Below are 17000 nucleotides of genomic sequence, written 5' to 3' on the forward strand. Positions count from 1 at the left end.
ATGTTGTCAAAAATTTTATTGCTGATACAACTCACTTCAACACTTGTGTCCAATAATTCCCTTCTTTAATACATCCATCTGCTATATGTTCATCAAGGTTTGAGCCTTTGATAAACACATTATGTAAGTGGTGAGAGCTGGTTAGTGCTCAGTAGAACTTTCATCGTCACCAAGTCTGCCAATTTGATTCCATGAATCAAATCCTCTCTTGGCTAGTGCAGATATATTATTCACAGAAAACAATTTGTACACAAAACTGAAGACACAGCCAGTCAATGGTGTGCATATGAGCCAGGGCCTCTCAATTGTTGCATCATTCGGGGACACCTGATCGAAGACTGTATCACAGAGTTTCCCAAAATAAAAAACATTTTAATATTAATGCACACTCTCCAACATTTATAATGAATATAGTCACATTTGTGGAGACATTAAGAGAGTAAGCAACATACAATGTACATTTTTATAATTAGAGACAACAAAAAGTAGTTTATTTCAATTGTCTCACAAAAGCAATAGTAAGTCAACCCCTGCTGGAAAAAGTTGATCTCATAAAATAACTCAAGTATTAAAAAAAGCATAACAAAAGTTAATTACCATGTTTTGTTCTTATGTTGCCTTGGTGATATTGCATATTTTCCATTGCGATTTTGGCAGAAATCAGGGCCCGTGTCTACACAATACTGCTGAGTGAAAGCATCAACAGTCCACAGGGTAGCATTGGAAGAAGGTAATCACACTGGTATGTTTTGCAGCAGCAGGTTATCACTTTCTTTTTATTTGGCGAAAGGATTTCATCTGAAGAAACAGCATGTTCTTCACAGCCATCATCAATGTAGGCTGGACCCACTGCCATAATAGTATAATTTATTACACACTCATCAGTACCAGTAGTATTAATATCATCACCAGGAATCTCTATACTGTTATTAATGAAATAACTGTTTACGCGACACAGATTTGCATTCTGATCTTCAACTTCTGCTTTATGGCTCCATTTTTGAGTGACACAAATGGTTTCTCATCATTATTTTCTTTATCATTTGGACTTGTTCATTTGTTCTTCTAGATTTATAGTCTCCTGCTCTGCTCCTCACCCATGCCTGCAATATATCTCAGTGCGTACATACGAACCTACACTGCTGACAGCATGACACCATGTTCCTTACCGTAAATGACTGCAGTGCAGAAACAAAACGAAAGGGCTGGGCTGGCAGGGAGCTGTGGATTGGGAGTGAGGGGTACCGACAGAGTGTGGGGGGGAATTCAGGACTGGGGTAGCAGGAAGCTGCAGGGCAGCACGAGCGGCAGCGTGGAGGGTGTGGGGGATGAAGAGACCAGAGCTGGGCTACTAGGGGTCCTGCCTGGGTTGGTCTCCGAAATAAAGCAGGGGCCAGGGCAAACACAGCAGAGGAGGAGGCAGATCAGTCCCCGGAGCGAGATAGGGGCCAGAAACAAGAGCACAGCAGGGTGGGGGAGGGTCTATCCCCAGACTGAGGCAGGGGCTGGGGGTAAAGACAGTAGGGTGTGGGAGAGGGCAGATAGGATCCCTCCCAGGGCTGCACGGAGTTGGATCCAGCTCTGACAAAGATGTAGGTACCTTGGGAGACAGTTCTCTCTCCCGCTGAGCTGCAGCTCCTCCAGGCAGCAGCAACTGCTCTGATTGCGGTTACTGCTATAACCGAACTTTTAATGTCTGGTCAGGCCAGGTCTGTGGACACCTGGCAACTGGGGCACTGGAAAAAGGCGGGGGGCGGGGGGAGAGTCACAGGGCCATGGCCCCATCACTTTTAAAAGTGGGAGGGCTATGCCACAAGGATGAATGACAGGTGTGACGGGTTGGATCACAGAAACTCCCTTGGGGCTGCCAACTGACGTGCTAAGACTACTTCTGTCCCTGCTTTCCCTGGCAGCTTGGGACTCCTGACTTGTTGAGCCAGACATGCACCCTGTCTTGTTGAGCCAGACACGCCAGTCTGCTCCAACAGAGACCCAGGGTCTGAACCATGTGCCCCAAAGCTGCAGGCTTAAACAGAAAGCATCTTTAACACTCAGATGTATAACTCCCAATGGGGTCCAAACCCCAAATAAATCTGTTTTACCTTGTATAAAGCTTAAACTCATAAATTGTTTGCCTTCTATAACACTGATAGAAAGATATGCACAGCTATCTGTCCCCCTCCCAGGTATTAATACACACTTTGGGTTAATTAATAAGTAAATAGTGATTTTATTAAATACAGAAAGTAGGATTTAAGTGGTTCCAAGTAGTAACAGACGGAACAAAGTGAATTACCAAGCAGGTATCCTTGGGGGTGGAGAGGCTCTCTCTTTAGCCAGCTGAAGACCAAATGGTCTCTTGTGGGTGGAGACCCCTTCCTCTCTCCTATTCAAAGTCCAGCTCCAAGATGGAGTTTTGGACTCACCTAGGTAAGTCACATGTCCATGCATGACTCAGTTTTTACAGGCAGCAGCCATTGCTCGCATGCGACCTTGAACATCCTCATGTAGACTTCTTATGTGGATTGGAGCCTTCCAAGATCCACTGTCCCTTAAGTGCTTCTTGACTGGGCACTTAATTTGTACATTCCTTTCTCAAGAAGCTGACCAAATGCTTTACAAAGGCTACTTAAAAATCAAGCAAGTACACAGCCAATATTCATAACTTCGAATACAAAAATGATACATGCATACAAATAGGATTAATAGATTCAGTAGATCACAACCTTTACATCTCCTCACTGTATTTTCCACTGAATGCATCCGATGAAGTGAGCTGTAGCTCACGAAAGCTTATGCCCAAATAAATTGGTTAGTCTCTAAAGTGCCACAAGTACTCCTTTTCTTTTTGCGAATACAGACTAACACGGATGCTACTCTGAAACCTTTACAGAGATATGTTACATGGCATATGTAGCATTAAACATATTTTAGTTATGAATATGACATAAGCATATTTCCATAAAGCCTTATGGGGCGGCAACATCACAAGAGGGGGCAAAAGAGAGTGAGTAGTGGGTGTAGAGAGAGGCAAAGGAGCAGAGAGGAGCGAGCGGCCAGCAGGGTCTCAGGGGAAAGAGACTGAGCGGGTGGGGGCCTCAGGGGGAAGCACAAGTACGGGGGCCACAGGGCCCCTTTGGAGTGTGGTCCTGGTACCACAGGCACCATTGTCAACCCAGTACAGCAGACAAGTACAAAACGCTGTCTACACAGCTAGTTATCAGATTTCAGAGTAACAGCCGTGTTAGTCTGTATTCGCAAAAAGAAAAGGAGTACTTGTGGCACCTTAGAGACTAACCAATTTATTTGAGCATAAGCTTTCGTGAGCTACAGCTCGCTTCATCGGATGCATACTGTGGAAAGTACAGAAGATCTTTTTATACACACAAAGCATGAAAAAATGGGTGTTTACCACTACAAAAGGTTTTCTCTCCACCCACCCCACTCTCCTGCTGGTAACAGCTTATCTAAAGTGATAACTCTCCTTACAATGTGTCTGATAATCAAGTTGGGCCATTTCCAGCACAAATCCAGGGTTTAACAAGAACGTCGGGGGGGGGGGGGAGAGGGGGTAGAAAATAACAAGGGGAAATAGGTTACCTTGCATAATGACTTAGCCACTCCCAGTCTCTATTCAAGCCTAAGTTAATTGTATCCAATTTGCAAATGAATTCCAATTCAACAGTCTCTCACTGGAGTCTGGTCTTGAAGTTTTTCTGTTGTAATATCGCAACTTTCATGTCTGTGATCGCATGACCAGAGAGATTGAAGTGTTCTCCGACTGGTTTATGAATGTTATAATTCTTGATATCTGATTTGTGTCCATTTATTCTTTTACGTAGAGACTGTCCAGTTTGACCAATGTACATGGCAGAGGGGCATTGCTGGCACATGATGGCATATATCACATTGTGGATGTGCAGGTGAACGAGCCTCTGATAGTGTGGCTGATGTTATTAGGCCCTGTGATGGTGTCCCCTGAATAGATATGTGGGCACAGTTGGCAACGGGCTTTGTTGCAAGAATAGGTTCCTGGGTTAGTGGTTCTGTTGTGTGGTATGTGGTTGCTGGTGAGTATTTGCTTCAGGTTGGGGGGCTGTCTGTAGGCAAGGACTGGCCTGTCTCCCAAGATTTGTGAGATGAAGGGTTCATGTTTAGCTATTCCACCTGGAAGCAGGCAGGGCACACCCTGACAGTTTTGTAGAAGCAATGCACACATTGCTCTATCCAAGGACAAGGGCTAGATATGAACCATGAGAACTTGATTGTTGGGACAGCAACTGTGGGAAGCTTTCTTAGCCTGGGCTCAAGGCCTGAGAACCAGGATTGTAGTAGATAAAGGATGGTAAATAAGTATATTAATCAACGTCATACATTCCTTTGTGTATCTTTTTGCGGTAGCAGTGTGTAATGCTTAGGGGGGAGAAATATAATAAAAGGAGAAGGTGGAAGGCGGGGGGCAGAACAGCCCATCTCAGCTGACCAGCCTGCTTGCTTGCATAAAGCTGTGTTCTGTCTCATCATTGAACTGCCACAGGAGAGTGTTGGGTCAACCTTCAGGATAGATTGTAGATCCTTAATAATGCGTTGGAGGGGTTTTAGTTGGGGGCTGAAGGTGACGGCTAGTGGCGTTCTGTTATTTTCTTTGTTAGGCCTGTCCTGTAGTAGGTGACTTCTGGGTACTCTTCTGGCTCTATCAATCTGTTTCTTCACTTCCGCAGGTGGGTATTGTAGTTGTAAGAATGCTTGATAGAGATCTTGTAGGTGTTTGTCTCTGTCTGAGGGGTTGGAGCAAATGCGGTTGTATCGCAGAGCTTGGCTGTAGACAATGGATCGTGTGGTGTGGTCAGGGTGAAAGCTGGAGGCATGTAGGTAGGAATAGCGGTCAGCAGGTTTCCGGTATAGGGTGGTGTTTATGTGACCATCGTTTATTAGCACTGTAGTGTCCAGGAAGTGGATCTCTTGTGTGGCCTGGACCAGGCTGAGGTTGATGGTGGGATGGAAATTGTTGAAATCATGGTAGAATTCCTCAAGGGCTTCTTTTCCATGGGTCCAGATGATGAAGATGTCATCAATATAGCGCAAGTAGAGTAGGGGCGTTAGGGGACGAGAGCTGAGGAAGCGTTGTTCTAAGTCAGCCATAAAAATGTTGGCATACTGAGGGGCCATGCGGGTATCCATAGCAGTGCTGCTGGTTTGAAGCCAAGGAAAGTGTGGGCCCCTTAATGAATGAGGGAGGCAACCTAGTGACAGAGGATGTGGAAAAAGCTAATGTACTCAATGCTTTTTTTGCCTCTGTCTTCACGAACAAGGTCAGCTCCCAGACTGCTGTGCTGGGCAACACAACATGGGGAATAGATGGCCAGCCCTCTGTGGAGGAAGAGGTGGCTAGGGACTATTTAGAAAAGCTGGACGTGCACAAGTCCATGGGGCCGGACGAGTTGCATCCGAGAGTGCTAAAGGAACTGGCGGCTGTGATTGCAGAGCCATTGGCCATTATCCTTGAAAACTCGTGGCGAATGGGGGAAGTCCCGGATGACTGGAAAAAGGCTAATGTAGTGCCAATCTTTAAAAAAGGGAAGAAGGAGGATCCTGGGAACTACAGGCCAGTCAGCCTCACTTCAGTCCCCGGAAAAATCATGGAGCAGGTCCTCAAAGAATCAATCCTGAAGCACTTACATGAGAGGAAAGTGATCAGGAACAGTCAGCATGGATTCACCAAGGGAAGGTCATGCCTGACTAATCTAATCGCCTTCTATGATGAGATTTCTGGTTCTGTGGATGAAGGGAAAGCATCTTGTATCTTGACTTTAGAAAAGCTTTTGACACGGTCTCCCACAGTATTCTTTTCAGCAAATTAAAGAAGTATGGGCTGGATGATTGCACTGTAAGGTGGGTAGAAAGTTGGCTAGATTGTCGGGCTCAACGGGTAGTGATCAATGGCTCCATGTCTAGTTGGCAGCCGGTGTCAAGTGGAGTGCCTCAGGGGTCGGTCCTGGGGCCGGTTTTGTTCAATATCTTCATAAATGATCCGGAGGATGGTGTGGATTGCACTCTCAGCAAATTTGCGGATGATACTAAACTGGGAGGAGTGGTAGATAAGCTGGAGGGCAGGGATAGGATACAGAGGGACCTAGACAAATTGGAGGATTGGGCCAAAAGAAATCTGATGAGGTTCAATAAGGATAAGTGCAGGGTCCTGCACTTAGGACGGAAGAACCCAATGCACAGCTACAGACTAAGGACCGAATGGCTAGGCAGCAGTTCTGCGGAAAAGGATCTAGGGGTGACAGTGGACGAGAAGCTGGAGATGAGTCAGCAGTGTGCCCTTGTTGCCAAGAAGGCCAATGGCATTTTGGGATGTATAAGTAGGGGTATAGCGAGCAGATCGAGGGACGTGATCGTCCCCCTCTATTCGACATTGGTGAGGCCTCATCTGGAGTACCGTGTCCAGTTTTGGGCCCCACACTACAAGAAGGATGTGGAGAAACTGGAGAGAGTCCAGCGAAGGGCAACAAAAATGATTAGGGGTCTGGAACACATGACTTATGAGGAGAGGCTGAGGGAACTGGGATTGTTTAGTCTGCGGAAGAGAAGAATGAGGGGGGATTTGATAGCTGCTTTCAACTACCTGAGAGATGGTTCCAGAGAGGATGGTTCTAGACTGTTCTCAGTGGTGGAAGAGGACAGGACAAGGAGTAATGGTCTCAAGTTGCAGTGGGGGAGGTTTAGGTTGGATATTAGGAAAAACCTTAATTAGGTCTAATGGGGCGGAAAACCTGGATTTGTGCTGGAAATGGCCCAACTTGATTATCATACACATTGTAAGGAGAGTTATCACTTTAGATAAGCTATTACCAGCAGGAGAGCAGGGTGGGGGGAGAGAAAACCTTTTGTAGTGGTAAACACCCATTTTTTCATGCTTTGTGTGTATAAAAAGATCTTCTATACTTTCCACAGTATGCATCTGATGAAGTGAGCTGTAGCTCACGATAAAGTTTATGCTCAAATAAATTGGTTAGTCTTTTAGGGTATGTCTACACTACGGAATAAGGTCGAATTTATAGAAGTCGGTTTTTTAGAAATCGGTTTTATATATTCGAGTGTGTGTGTCCCCACAGAAAATGCTCTAAGTGCATTAAGTGCATTAACTCGGCGGAGCGCTTCCACAGTACCGAGGCTAGAGTCGACTTCCGGAGCGTTGCACTGTGGGTAGCTATCCCACAGTTCCCGCAGTCTCCGCTGCCCATTGGAATTCTGGGTTGAGATCCCAATGCCTGATGGGGCTAAAACATTGTCGCGGGTGGTTCTGGGTACATATCGTCAGGCCCCCGTTCCCTCCCTCCCTCCGTGAAAGCAAGGGCAGACAATCGTTTCGTGCCTTTTTTCCTGAGTTACCTGTGCAGACGGCATACCATGGCAAGCATGGAGCCCGCTCAGGTAACTGTCACCCTTTGTCTCCTGGGTGCTGGTAGACGCGGTACGGCATTGCTACACAGTAGCAGCAACCCCTTGCCTTGTGGCAGCAGACGGTACAGTACGACTGGTAGCCGTCATCGTCATGTCCGAGGTGCTCCTGGCCACGTCGGCTGGGAGCGCCTGGGCAGACATGGGCGCAGGGACTAAATTTGGAGTGACTTGACCAGGTCATTCTCTTTAGCCCTGCAGTCAGTCCTATTGAACCGTCTTATGGTGAGCGGGCAGGCGATATGGACTGCTAGCAGTCGTACTGTACCATCTTCTGCCGAGCAGCCATGAGATGTGGATGGCATGCAGTCCTTCTGCACCGTCTGCTGCCAGCCAAAGATGTAAAAGATAGATGGAGTGAATCAAAACAAGAAATAGACCAGATTTGTTTTGTACTCATTTGCTTCCCCCCTCCCGTCTAGGGGACTCATTCTTCTAGGTCACACTGCAGTCACTCACAGAGAGGGTGCAGCGAGGTAAATCTAGCCATGTATCAATCAGAGGCCAGGCTAACCTTCTTGTTCCAATAAGAACGATAACTTAGGTGCACCATTTCTTATTGGAACCCTCCGTGAAGTCCTGCCTGAAATACTCCTAGATGTAAAGACACCCCCTTTGTTGATTTTAGCTCCCTGAAGCCAACCCTGTAAGCCGTGTCCTCAGTCGCCCCTCCCGGCGTCAGAGCAATGGCAAACAATCGGGCATCTGAGAGTGCTGTCCAGAGCAGTCACAATGGAGCACTCTGATGGGGCTAAAACATTGTCGCGGGTGGTTCTGGGTACGTATCGTCAGGCCCCCGTTCCCTCCCTCCCTCCGTGAAAGCAAGGGCAGACAATCATTTCGCGTCTTTTTTCCTGAGTTACCTGTGCAGACGCCATACCACGGCAAGCATGGAGCCCGCTCAGGTAACCGTCACCCTATGTCTCCTGGGTGCTGGCAGACGCGGTACGGCTTTGCTGCACAGTAGCAGCAACCCATTGCCTTCTGGCAGCAGACGGTGCAATACGACTGGTAGTCGTCCTCGTCGTGTCCGAGGTGCTCCTGGCCACGTCGGCTGGGAGCGCTTGGGCAGACATGGGCGCAGGGACTAAATTTGGAGTGACTTGACCAGGTCATTCTCTTTAGTCCTGCAGTCAGTCCTATTGAACTGTCTTATCGTGAGCGGGCAGGCGATACGGACTGCTAGCAGTCGTACTGTACCATCTTCTGCCAGGCAGGCAAGAGATGAAGATGGCTAGCAGTCGTACTGTACCATCTTCTGCCGAGCAGCCATGAGATGTGGATGGCATGCAGTCCTTCTGCACCGTCTGCTGCCAGCCAAAGATGTAAAAGATAGATGGAGTGGGTCAAAATAAGAAATAGACCAGATTTGTTTTGTACTCATTTGCCTCCTCCCCTGTCTAGGGGACTCATTCCTCTAGGTCACATTGCAGTCACTCACAGAGAAGGTGCAGCGAGGTAAATCTAGCCATGTATCAATCAGAGGCCAGGCTAACCTCCTTGTTCCAATAAGAACGATAACTTAGGTGCACCATTTCTTATTGGAACCCTCCGTGAAGTCCTGCCTGAAATACTCCTTGATGTAAAGACACCCCCTTTGTTGATTTTAGCTCCCTGAAGCCAACCCTGTAAGCCGTGTCGTCAGTCACCCCTCCCTCCGTCAGAGCAACGGCAGACAATCGTTCCGCGCCTTTTTTCTGTGCGGACACCATACCAAGGCAAGCATGGAGGCCGCTCAGCTCACTTTGGCAATTAGGAGCACATTAAACACCACACGCATTATCCAGCAGTATATGCAGCACCAGAACCTGGCAAAGCGATACCGGGCGAGGAGGCGACGTCAGCGCGGTCACGTGAGTGATCAGGACATGGACACAGATTTCTCTGAAAGCATGGGCCCTGACAATGCATGCATCATGGTGCTAATGGGGCAGGTTCATGCTGTGGAACGCCGATTCTGGGCTCAGGAAACAAGCACAGACTGGTGGGACCGCATAGTGTTGCGGGTCTGGGACGATTCCCAGTGGCTGCAAAACTTTCGCATGCGTAAGGGCACTTTCATGGAACTTTGTGACTTGCTTTCCCCTGCCCTGAGGCGCATGAATACCAAGATGAGAGCAGCCCTCACAGTTGAGAAGCGAGTGGCGATAGCCCTGTGGAAGCTTGCAACGCCAGACAGCTACCGGTCAGTTGGGAATCAATTCGGAGTGGGCAAATCTACTGTGGGGGCTGCTGTGATGCAAGTAGCCCACGCAATCAAAGATCTGCTGATATCAAGGGTAGTGACCCTGGGAAATGTGCAGGTCATAGTGGATGGCTTTGCTGCAATGGGATTCCCTAACTGTGGTGGGGCTATAGACGGAACCCATATCCCTATCTTGGCACCGGAGCACCAAGCCGCCGAGTACATAAACCGCAAGGGGTACTTTTCGATAGTGCTGCAAGCTCTGGTGGATCACAAGGGACGTTTCACCAACATCAACGTGGGATGGCCGGGAAAGGTGCATGATGCTCGCATCTTCAGGAACGCTGGTCTGTTTCAAAAGCTGCAGGAAGGGACTTTATTCCCAGACCAGAAAATAACTGTTGGGGATGTTGAAATGCCTATATGTATCCTTGGGGACCCAGCCTACCCCTTAATGCCATGGCTCATGAAGCCATACACAGGCAGCCTGGACAGTAGTCAGGAGCTGTTCAACTACAGGCTGAGCAAGTGCAGAATAGTGGTAGAATGTGCATTTGGACGTTTAAAGGCACGCTAGCGCAGTTTACTGACTCGCTTAGACCTCAGCGAAACCAATATTCCCACTGTTATTACTGCTTGCTGTGTGCTCCACAATATCTGTGAGAGCAAGGGGGAGACGTTTATGGCGGGGTGGGAGGTTGAGGCAAATTGCCTGGCTGCTGGTTACGCGCAGCCAGACACCAGGGCGGTTAGAAGAGCACAGGAGGGCGCCGTACGCATCAGAGAAGCTTTGAAAACCAGTTTCATGACTGGCCAGCCTACGGTGTGAAAGTTCTGTTTGTTTCTCCTTGATGAAACCCCCCGCCCCTTGGTTCACTCTACTTCCCTGTAAGCTAACCACCCGCCCCTCCTCCCTTTAATCATTGCTTGCAGAGGCAATAAAGTCATTGTTGCTTCACATTCATGCATTCTTTATTCATTCATCACACAAATAGGGGGATGACTACCAAGGTAGCCCAGGAGGGGTGGTGGAGGAGGGAAGGAAAATACCACACAGCACTTTAAAAGTTTACAACTTTAAAATTTATTGAATGACAGCCTTCTTTTTTTGGGGCAATCCTCTGTGGTGGAGTGGCTGGCTGGCCGGAGGCCCCCCCACCGCGTTCTTGGGTGTCTGGGTGTGGAGGCTATGGAACTTGGGGAGGAGGGCGGTTGGTTATAGAGGGGCTGCAGTGGCAGTCTGTGCTCCAGCTGCCTTTGCTGCAGCTCAACCATACACTGGAGCATACTGGTTTGGTCCTGCAGCAGCCTCAGCATTGAATCCTGCCTCCTCTCATCACGCTGCCGCCACATTTGAGCTTCAGCCCTGTCTTCAGCCCGCCACTTACTCTCTTCAGCCCGCCTCCTCTCCTCCCGGTCATTTTGTGCTTTCCTGCACTCTGACATTATTTGCCTCCACGCATTCGTCTGTGCTCTGTCAGTGTGGGAGGACAGCATGAGCTCGGAGAACATTTCATCGCGAGTGCGTTTTTTTTCTTTCTAATCTTCACTAGCCTCTGGGAAGGAGAAGATCCTGTGATCCTTGAAACACATGCAGCTGGTGGAGAAAAAAAAAGGGACAGCGGTATTTAAAAAGACACATTTTATAAAACAGTGGCTACACTCTTTCAGGGTAAACCTTGCTGTAACATTACATACATAGCACATGTGCTTTCGTTACAAGGTCGCATTTTGCCTCCCCCCACCGCGTGACTACCCCCTCAACCTTCCCCCCTCCCTGTGGCTAACAGCGGGGAACATTTCTGTTTAGCCACAGGCAAACAGCCCAGCAGGAATGGGCTCCTCTGAGTGTCCCCTGAAGAAAAGCACTCTATTTCAACCAGGTGACCATGAATTAGATCTCACTCTCCTGAGGATAACACAGAGAGATAAAGAACGGATGTTGTTTGAATGCCAGCAAACATACACTGCAATGCTTTGTTCTATAATGATTCCCGAGTACGTGTTACTGGCCTGGAGTGGTAAAGTGTCCTACCATGAAGGACGCAATAAGGCTGCCCTCCCCACAAACCTTTTGCAAAGGCTTTGGGAGTACATCCAGGAGAGCTGCGAATGCCAGGGCAAAGTAATCCTTTCACATGCTTGCTTTTAAACCATATATAGTATCTTAAAAGGTACACTCACCAGAGGTTCCTTCTCCGCCTGCTGGGTCCAGGAGGCAGCCTTGGGTGGGTTCGGGGGGTACTGGCTCTAGGGTGAGAAACAGTTCCTGGCTGTCGGGAAAACCGGTTTCTCCGCTTGCTTGCTGTGAGCTATCTACAACCTCCTCCTCATCATCATCTTCTTCGTCCCCAAAACCTGCTTCCGTATTGCCTCCATCTCCATTGAAGGAGTCAAACAACACGGCTGGGGTAGTGGTGGCTGAACCCCCTAAAATGGCATGCAGCTCATCATAGAAGCGGCATGTTTGGGGCTCTGACCCAGAGCGGCTGTTTGCCTCTCTGGTTTTCTGGTAGGCTTGCCTCAGCTCCTTCAGCTTCACGTGGCACTGCTTCGGGTCCCTGTTATGGCCTCTGTCCTTCATGCCCTGGGAGATTTTGACAAAGGTTTTGGCATTTCGAAAACTGGAACGGAATTCTGATAGCACGGATTCCTCTCCCCAAACAGCGATCAGATCCCGTACCTCCCGTTCGGTCCATGCTGGAGCTCTTTTGCGATTCTGCGACTCCATCATGGTCACCTCTGCTGATGAGCTCTGCATGGTCACCTGCAGCTTGCCACGCTGGCCAAACAGGAAATGAGATTCAAAAGTTCGCGGTTCTTTTCCTGTCTACCTGGCCAGTGCATCTGAGTTGAGAGTGCTGTCCAGAGCGGTCAGAATGGAGCACTCTGGGATAGCTCCCGGAGGCCAATACCATCGAATTGTGTCCACAGTACCCCAAATTCGAGCCGGCAACGTCGATTTAAGCGCTAATCCACTTGTCAGGGGTGGAGTAAGGAAATCGATTTTAAGAGCCCTTTAAGTCGAAATAAAGGGCTTCATTGTGTGAACGGGTGCAGGTTTACATCGATTTAACGCTGCTAAATTCGACCTAAAGTCCTAGTGTAGACCAGGGCTACGGTGCCACAAGTACTCCTTTTCTTACAGCTAGTTATAGAGCAACAGCATGAGCCCCCACTACCTTGAGTCTAGCAAGCTGCTGCCACCGGGCCGTGTGGATGGACTCTCACTTGAACTGTGTCCACACTGCAAAACACATGAGTTCTGAGCTACATCAGAGGAGGATTTGAGCTCTGACCCACCACCTCCAGCAGGGTCCATAGGCCCAAATTCAACTAGTTTCTGTGTGGACAGAAGGCGGGTTTGGACTCGAGCCTAAGTTTGCGTGGACATACCCTGATACACCAGTGAGCCCAGCCCCACGGGAGCCCATGTGTGCAAGATGTAGAGGTAGCGTAAATTACTCATGCATTCCCAGAATCCTGACATTTCAGTACCCTGCTCCAGGATCCTCACACCCCATCTCAGCATGACCCTGTTCCCACATGACCAGCATTACCTCACACACAGGACATCACCTCAACCTACTGTCCTTACCCTCAGCCCCTGCCATTTTGAAGCACATGCCACTCCAACCCCTCTGGCATGACCAGGCAAAAAGTTAGGATGAGGTAGACTGACCAGATCGCAAATGTGAAAAATCGCAATGGGGATAAGGGGTAATAGGTGCCTTTTATTAGGAAAAACCCTGAATACTGCGCCTGTCCCTATAAAATCAGGACGTGTGGTCACCATAGGGCAGTGGTTTTCAAACTGTGGGTCGCAACCGAGTACTGGGTCACGGAATGAAAGGCACTGTGTTGCGGCAGCTCTTGTCATCACTGCCAACCGGGACGTTAAAAGTCCTGACGGTGGTGCTCTCCGACTAAGGCAGGGTAGTCCCAACCTGTTCGGACACTGCGCTGTGCCCCAGAAGCGGCCTTGAGCAGGTCCAGCTCCTAGGCAGGGGGTGAGTGGGGGAAGACAGATATGGGGCTCTGTGTGCTGCCCTTGCCCTGAGCACCAGCTCCGCACTCCCATTGGCCAGTTCCTCGCCAATTGGAGCTGGGGGGGGGGGGGGGCGGGGATGATGCCTGCAGGACAGAGCCGTGAGGAGCCGGACCTGCTGCTGGATGCTTCCAGGGTGCAGCATGGTCCGTGGTGCCAGGACAGGCAGGAAGCCTGCCTTTGCACCCGGCGCTGTGCCGCTGACCAAGAGCCACCTGAAGTAAACCCATGCCCCAATCCCCTGCCCCAGTTCTGAGCCCCCCCCCGCCCCTTCCTCCACTCCAACATCCTCATCCCCAGCCCAGAGCCCTGACCCCCCCCACACCCTGGACCCAACCCAGAGCCCTCACCTCCACACCCCAAACCTCTGCCCCTCCCACACCCCAAACCCCTCATCCCCAGCTCCCTTGGGTCACAGGCATCAATAATTTTTTTCAATTGAGTCACCAGAAAAAGTTTGAAAACCACTGTCCTGGGGTGAAGTCACAGGGGCAAGGGGCTCTTCAAGATTAGGTCACACCCTTCCACACCAATACCTGGCAAATCTTGTGCCTTTTCCTCTCAGGGCCAGACCTGGACAAACCCCCAGGCTAGGCTGAGCCTCCCGGCGGAAGCTCGGGCGCCCAGCAGCCCCCTGCACGCTGTGATTTCCCCGCGGGGGCTGCGCAGCGGGGGCGCCCGGAGGGACACGCCGCGTGGAGCCGCACTGGTACCTGTGCGCGTAGTGCACGATGAAGAGCGCCACCAGGACCCGGTTCGGCCACTCGGAGAGGCGGGCCGCCCCGCTGAAGAGGCTCAGCCCCAGCGGGACCAGCAGCGACGGCAGCTCCTGCAGCGTCCAAGCCAGGCGGGCGGGCACGGGGTAGCCGAAGCGGCGACTGAAGTAGCGCCCGTACGGCATCCGCAGGAAGCACAGCAGCAGCGCGGAGAGCGCCCCTATGCCCACCAGCCCGTAGGACAGGATTTCCAGCAGCCGCCGCTCATCCGTCCTCGACTGCCACTGCCACAACGCGCCCGCCGCTTCCATGGCCTTTCGCTCAGTCCCCACCGGCCGGTGCCGCAGCGCCGCGCGCGGGGAGCAACGGCGGGGTTTGGCCACGCGGCACCAGTGAGAGCACTGGGTGGAAAAGGCGCTGACGCCTCGCCGGCCTGGGCACGCCGGAACACTAGCACCGGCGGGACAGGCAGCAGGCCAGCCAATCTGCACGATGGGGTAGGAAGAGCTGCGCTGAGCCAGAGCCCCGCCTGCCTAGCCGCCTGCCTGCCCTCGCCCTGAGCAGTGAGCCCGCCCACACAGATGTCACAATCGGAGAGGCGATATTTGGGGTGCGGCCTTGGGGGGGGGGGGTTCTGTTGCAGCTTTTCATCGACATACGACGGCACGAGTCAGGTACCCAATCTCTGCAAACATCGACTGGAGAAGTTGTGCTGTCAATCGTTTAGATTAGCTAATACAAATTTGAGACATCGGGCCGAGTTCCTACCCTTATTTCCTCATGTGGGCGACGCACAGGCGCCTAAAGACGGCATGCTCATGGGCTAGTCCAAAAAGATAAAACAATGAATCCCCACAAGTGACACAGAGATGTCCTCCCCGCCGGCTAGACCCCGGTTCATTGAAACAACGGCGCTTCCCGCTGCTGGCTGGCTCAACGAAGGAGACCATTAGCACCCTTGAGTTTATGCTGCATGCGAATCCGCGGTCAGCCCTTAGGGGGCTTTCTATGCAGTGCCGTCAGCCGGCAAGGACTCTGCGCACGCGCAAAAACTCGGCCACGGCATGCGCCACGTGACAACACTGGGTGACGGCTGGCCTTCGGTTGCGGGACAATTGCTCCGTGGCGCGTGGTAGCCGCCGGTTTCGTGCGGCGCGCGATGGGCCGCAGGCAGCGCAACCGCCAGAGGCAGCAGCAGCGCCGCGAGCGGGGCGGCGGCGGGGACGGGCAGGGCCGGGAGCAGGCGGTAAGCAGCTGCCGGGCGGGCTGGGCTGGGCTGTAGAGGCTCCGCGGGCCGAGCGCCTGTGTCCCCCGCACGCATAGGTTGCTCGGGCCCGGGGCGCGCTGAGGGTCTCTGACTCCTAGTCAGATCCTCGCGCGCGAGACCCCCCCGCCGGGAGCTCCCTGTTGCCAACCCGGGAGCCGCGCCCATGGGGCGATCTGCTCCCCTGCCTCGCGCCGCGTCTGACCCGCGGACCGCCGCCGCCTCTTACAGGGCTGGGAAGGCGGCTACCCCGAAATCGTCAAGGAGAACGCGCTGTTCGAGCGCTACTACCGGGAGCTGCGAATCGTGCCCGAGGGCGAGTGGGAGCCGTTCATGGCGGCGCTGAGGGAGCCGCTCCCCGCCACCCTGCGCATCACCGGCTACAAGAGGTGAGCGCGGCCCCGGGGGCGGGGGCGGGGGCGGGGCGTAGGAAGCGCTCAGCAAAAGGCCGTTTCTGCGGAGAGTGGGGGGAGCCGACCGCGCCCGCTGGGGACGCCGATGGCGCGATATACGGAAGCGGCGTCAGCCGCCTCCTGCTCTTACGCCTGCCAGGCGGTGTGTCCAGGTCCGGCAGGGATTGTCGTGGGGGTATTTTCTTTCTTCTGGCCTAATCTGTACCTGCTTTCATCTGTAGGGTAGAGATGGCAATGGTGGCGAAAAGGTGCCCCACGTGAGAGGGGTTTATTGTGCTCTGTAATTAATTCTTCATTCCTCTTTTTTTTTGTTTTTACATCCCCTGACCAGTGCCCCCAGCAACAGGAGCAGCAGCACAGAATTGCACTAGTGCACATAACACTTCACCCAACAGGAGCAGCAGAGTGAAACTGGTGACAGTTTCTCTGTGTTGCTGGAGCTGCTGGGCAGATGGTATATGCAGGACCATCAACAAAAGTGTGATCTTGCTTCTTAAAGTGGGAAGGATAAAATCTAGGTGGTAGAAGGTAACCATCAAACAGAAATGGGAGAGAATTGATGATGGTGCCCTCAGCCCCAGATGGAAGTGTTGTAATCAGAACAGTTTTGTTTCATTGTACTCTTCAAATCAATCAACTGTTTTTTAATCAAAAACATTTTGTTCTTTCTTTAGCCATGCAAAAGAAATTCTGCACTGCTTGAAGAACAAGTATTTCAAGGAGTTGCAGGACCTGGTAGTTGATGGGCAAAAAATTCAAGTGCCACAATCGCTAAAGTGGTAAGAAAACTAAGACACTTTGTAAACTCAGAATATGTTGTTTCAAGAGTTTAGCTTGCTCTATTCCTTTGCTACCTTATCTAGTAATTAATGTATATACTATTAGTAGTGGAATTCACTGACCTTAA

The 17000-nt window shown here is 51.1% G+C and overlaps 3 protein-coding genes across 5 annotated transcripts in view; 1 reads left to right on the top strand and 2 right to left on the bottom strand.

The window, feature by feature from the left end:
• Positions 1–15008, bottom strand: part of SRD5A1 (steroid 5 alpha-reductase 1) — a 72663-nt gene extending 57655 nt beyond the window's left edge. Inside the window, exon 1 of one of the 2 annotated variants that reach the window (XM_048839527.2) lies at positions 14414–15004. In XM_048839527.2, coding sequence (XP_048695484.1) covers positions 14414–14727 — 314 coding nt within the window. In that variant the 5' untranslated portion in view covers positions 14728–15004. Of the gene's footprint in view, positions 1–14413 lie in introns of both variants that reach the window. The other variant, XM_048839526.2, reaches the window with a different exon arrangement.
• LOC125631988 (uncharacterized) lies at positions 10656–13768 on the bottom strand. The gene is made up of 2 exons (XM_048839529.2): positions 11837–13768; positions 10656–11249 (listed from the first exon to the last, which is right to left on the bottom strand). The coding sequence occupies exons 1-2, from the start codon at positions 12411–12413 to the stop codon at positions 11098–11100; spliced, it is 729 nt and encodes a 242-aa protein (XP_048695486.1). The 5' UTR covers positions 12414–13768; the 3' UTR covers positions 10656–11097.
• Positions 15009–15461: 453 nt separating the features above from the next.
• NSUN2 (NOP2/Sun RNA methyltransferase 2) overlaps positions 15462–17000 on the top strand; it is a 45940-nt gene continuing 44401 nt past the window's right edge. For both annotated transcript variants that reach the window (XM_048839524.2, XM_048839525.2), the window contains exons 1-3: positions 15462–15662; positions 15912–16069; positions 16768–16872. In XM_048839524.2, the coding sequence (XP_048695481.1) occupies positions 15576–15662; positions 15912–16069; positions 16768–16872 (350 nt within the window). In that variant the 5' untranslated portion in view covers positions 15462–15575. The remainder of the gene's footprint in view (positions 15663–15911; positions 16070–16767; positions 16873–17000) is intronic.

Source organism: Caretta caretta, chromosome 2 (assembly GCF_965140235.1).
Source record: "Caretta caretta isolate rCarCar2 chromosome 2, rCarCar1.hap1, whole genome shotgun sequence".
Taxonomy (NCBI): Eukaryota; Metazoa; Chordata; order Testudines; family Cheloniidae; genus Caretta; species Caretta caretta.

Excerpts from the sequence above, each read along its gene's own strand:
- LOC125631988 (XM_048839529.2), bottom strand. The coding sequence starts at position 12,413 with ATGCAGAGCTCATCAGCAGAGGTGACCATGATGGAGTCGCAGAATCGC. Across the intron at positions 11,250-11,836 it reads AGGCGGAGAAGGAACCTCTG|CTGCATGTGTTTCAAGGATC; the intron begins GTGAGTGTACCT and ends TTTCTCCACCAG.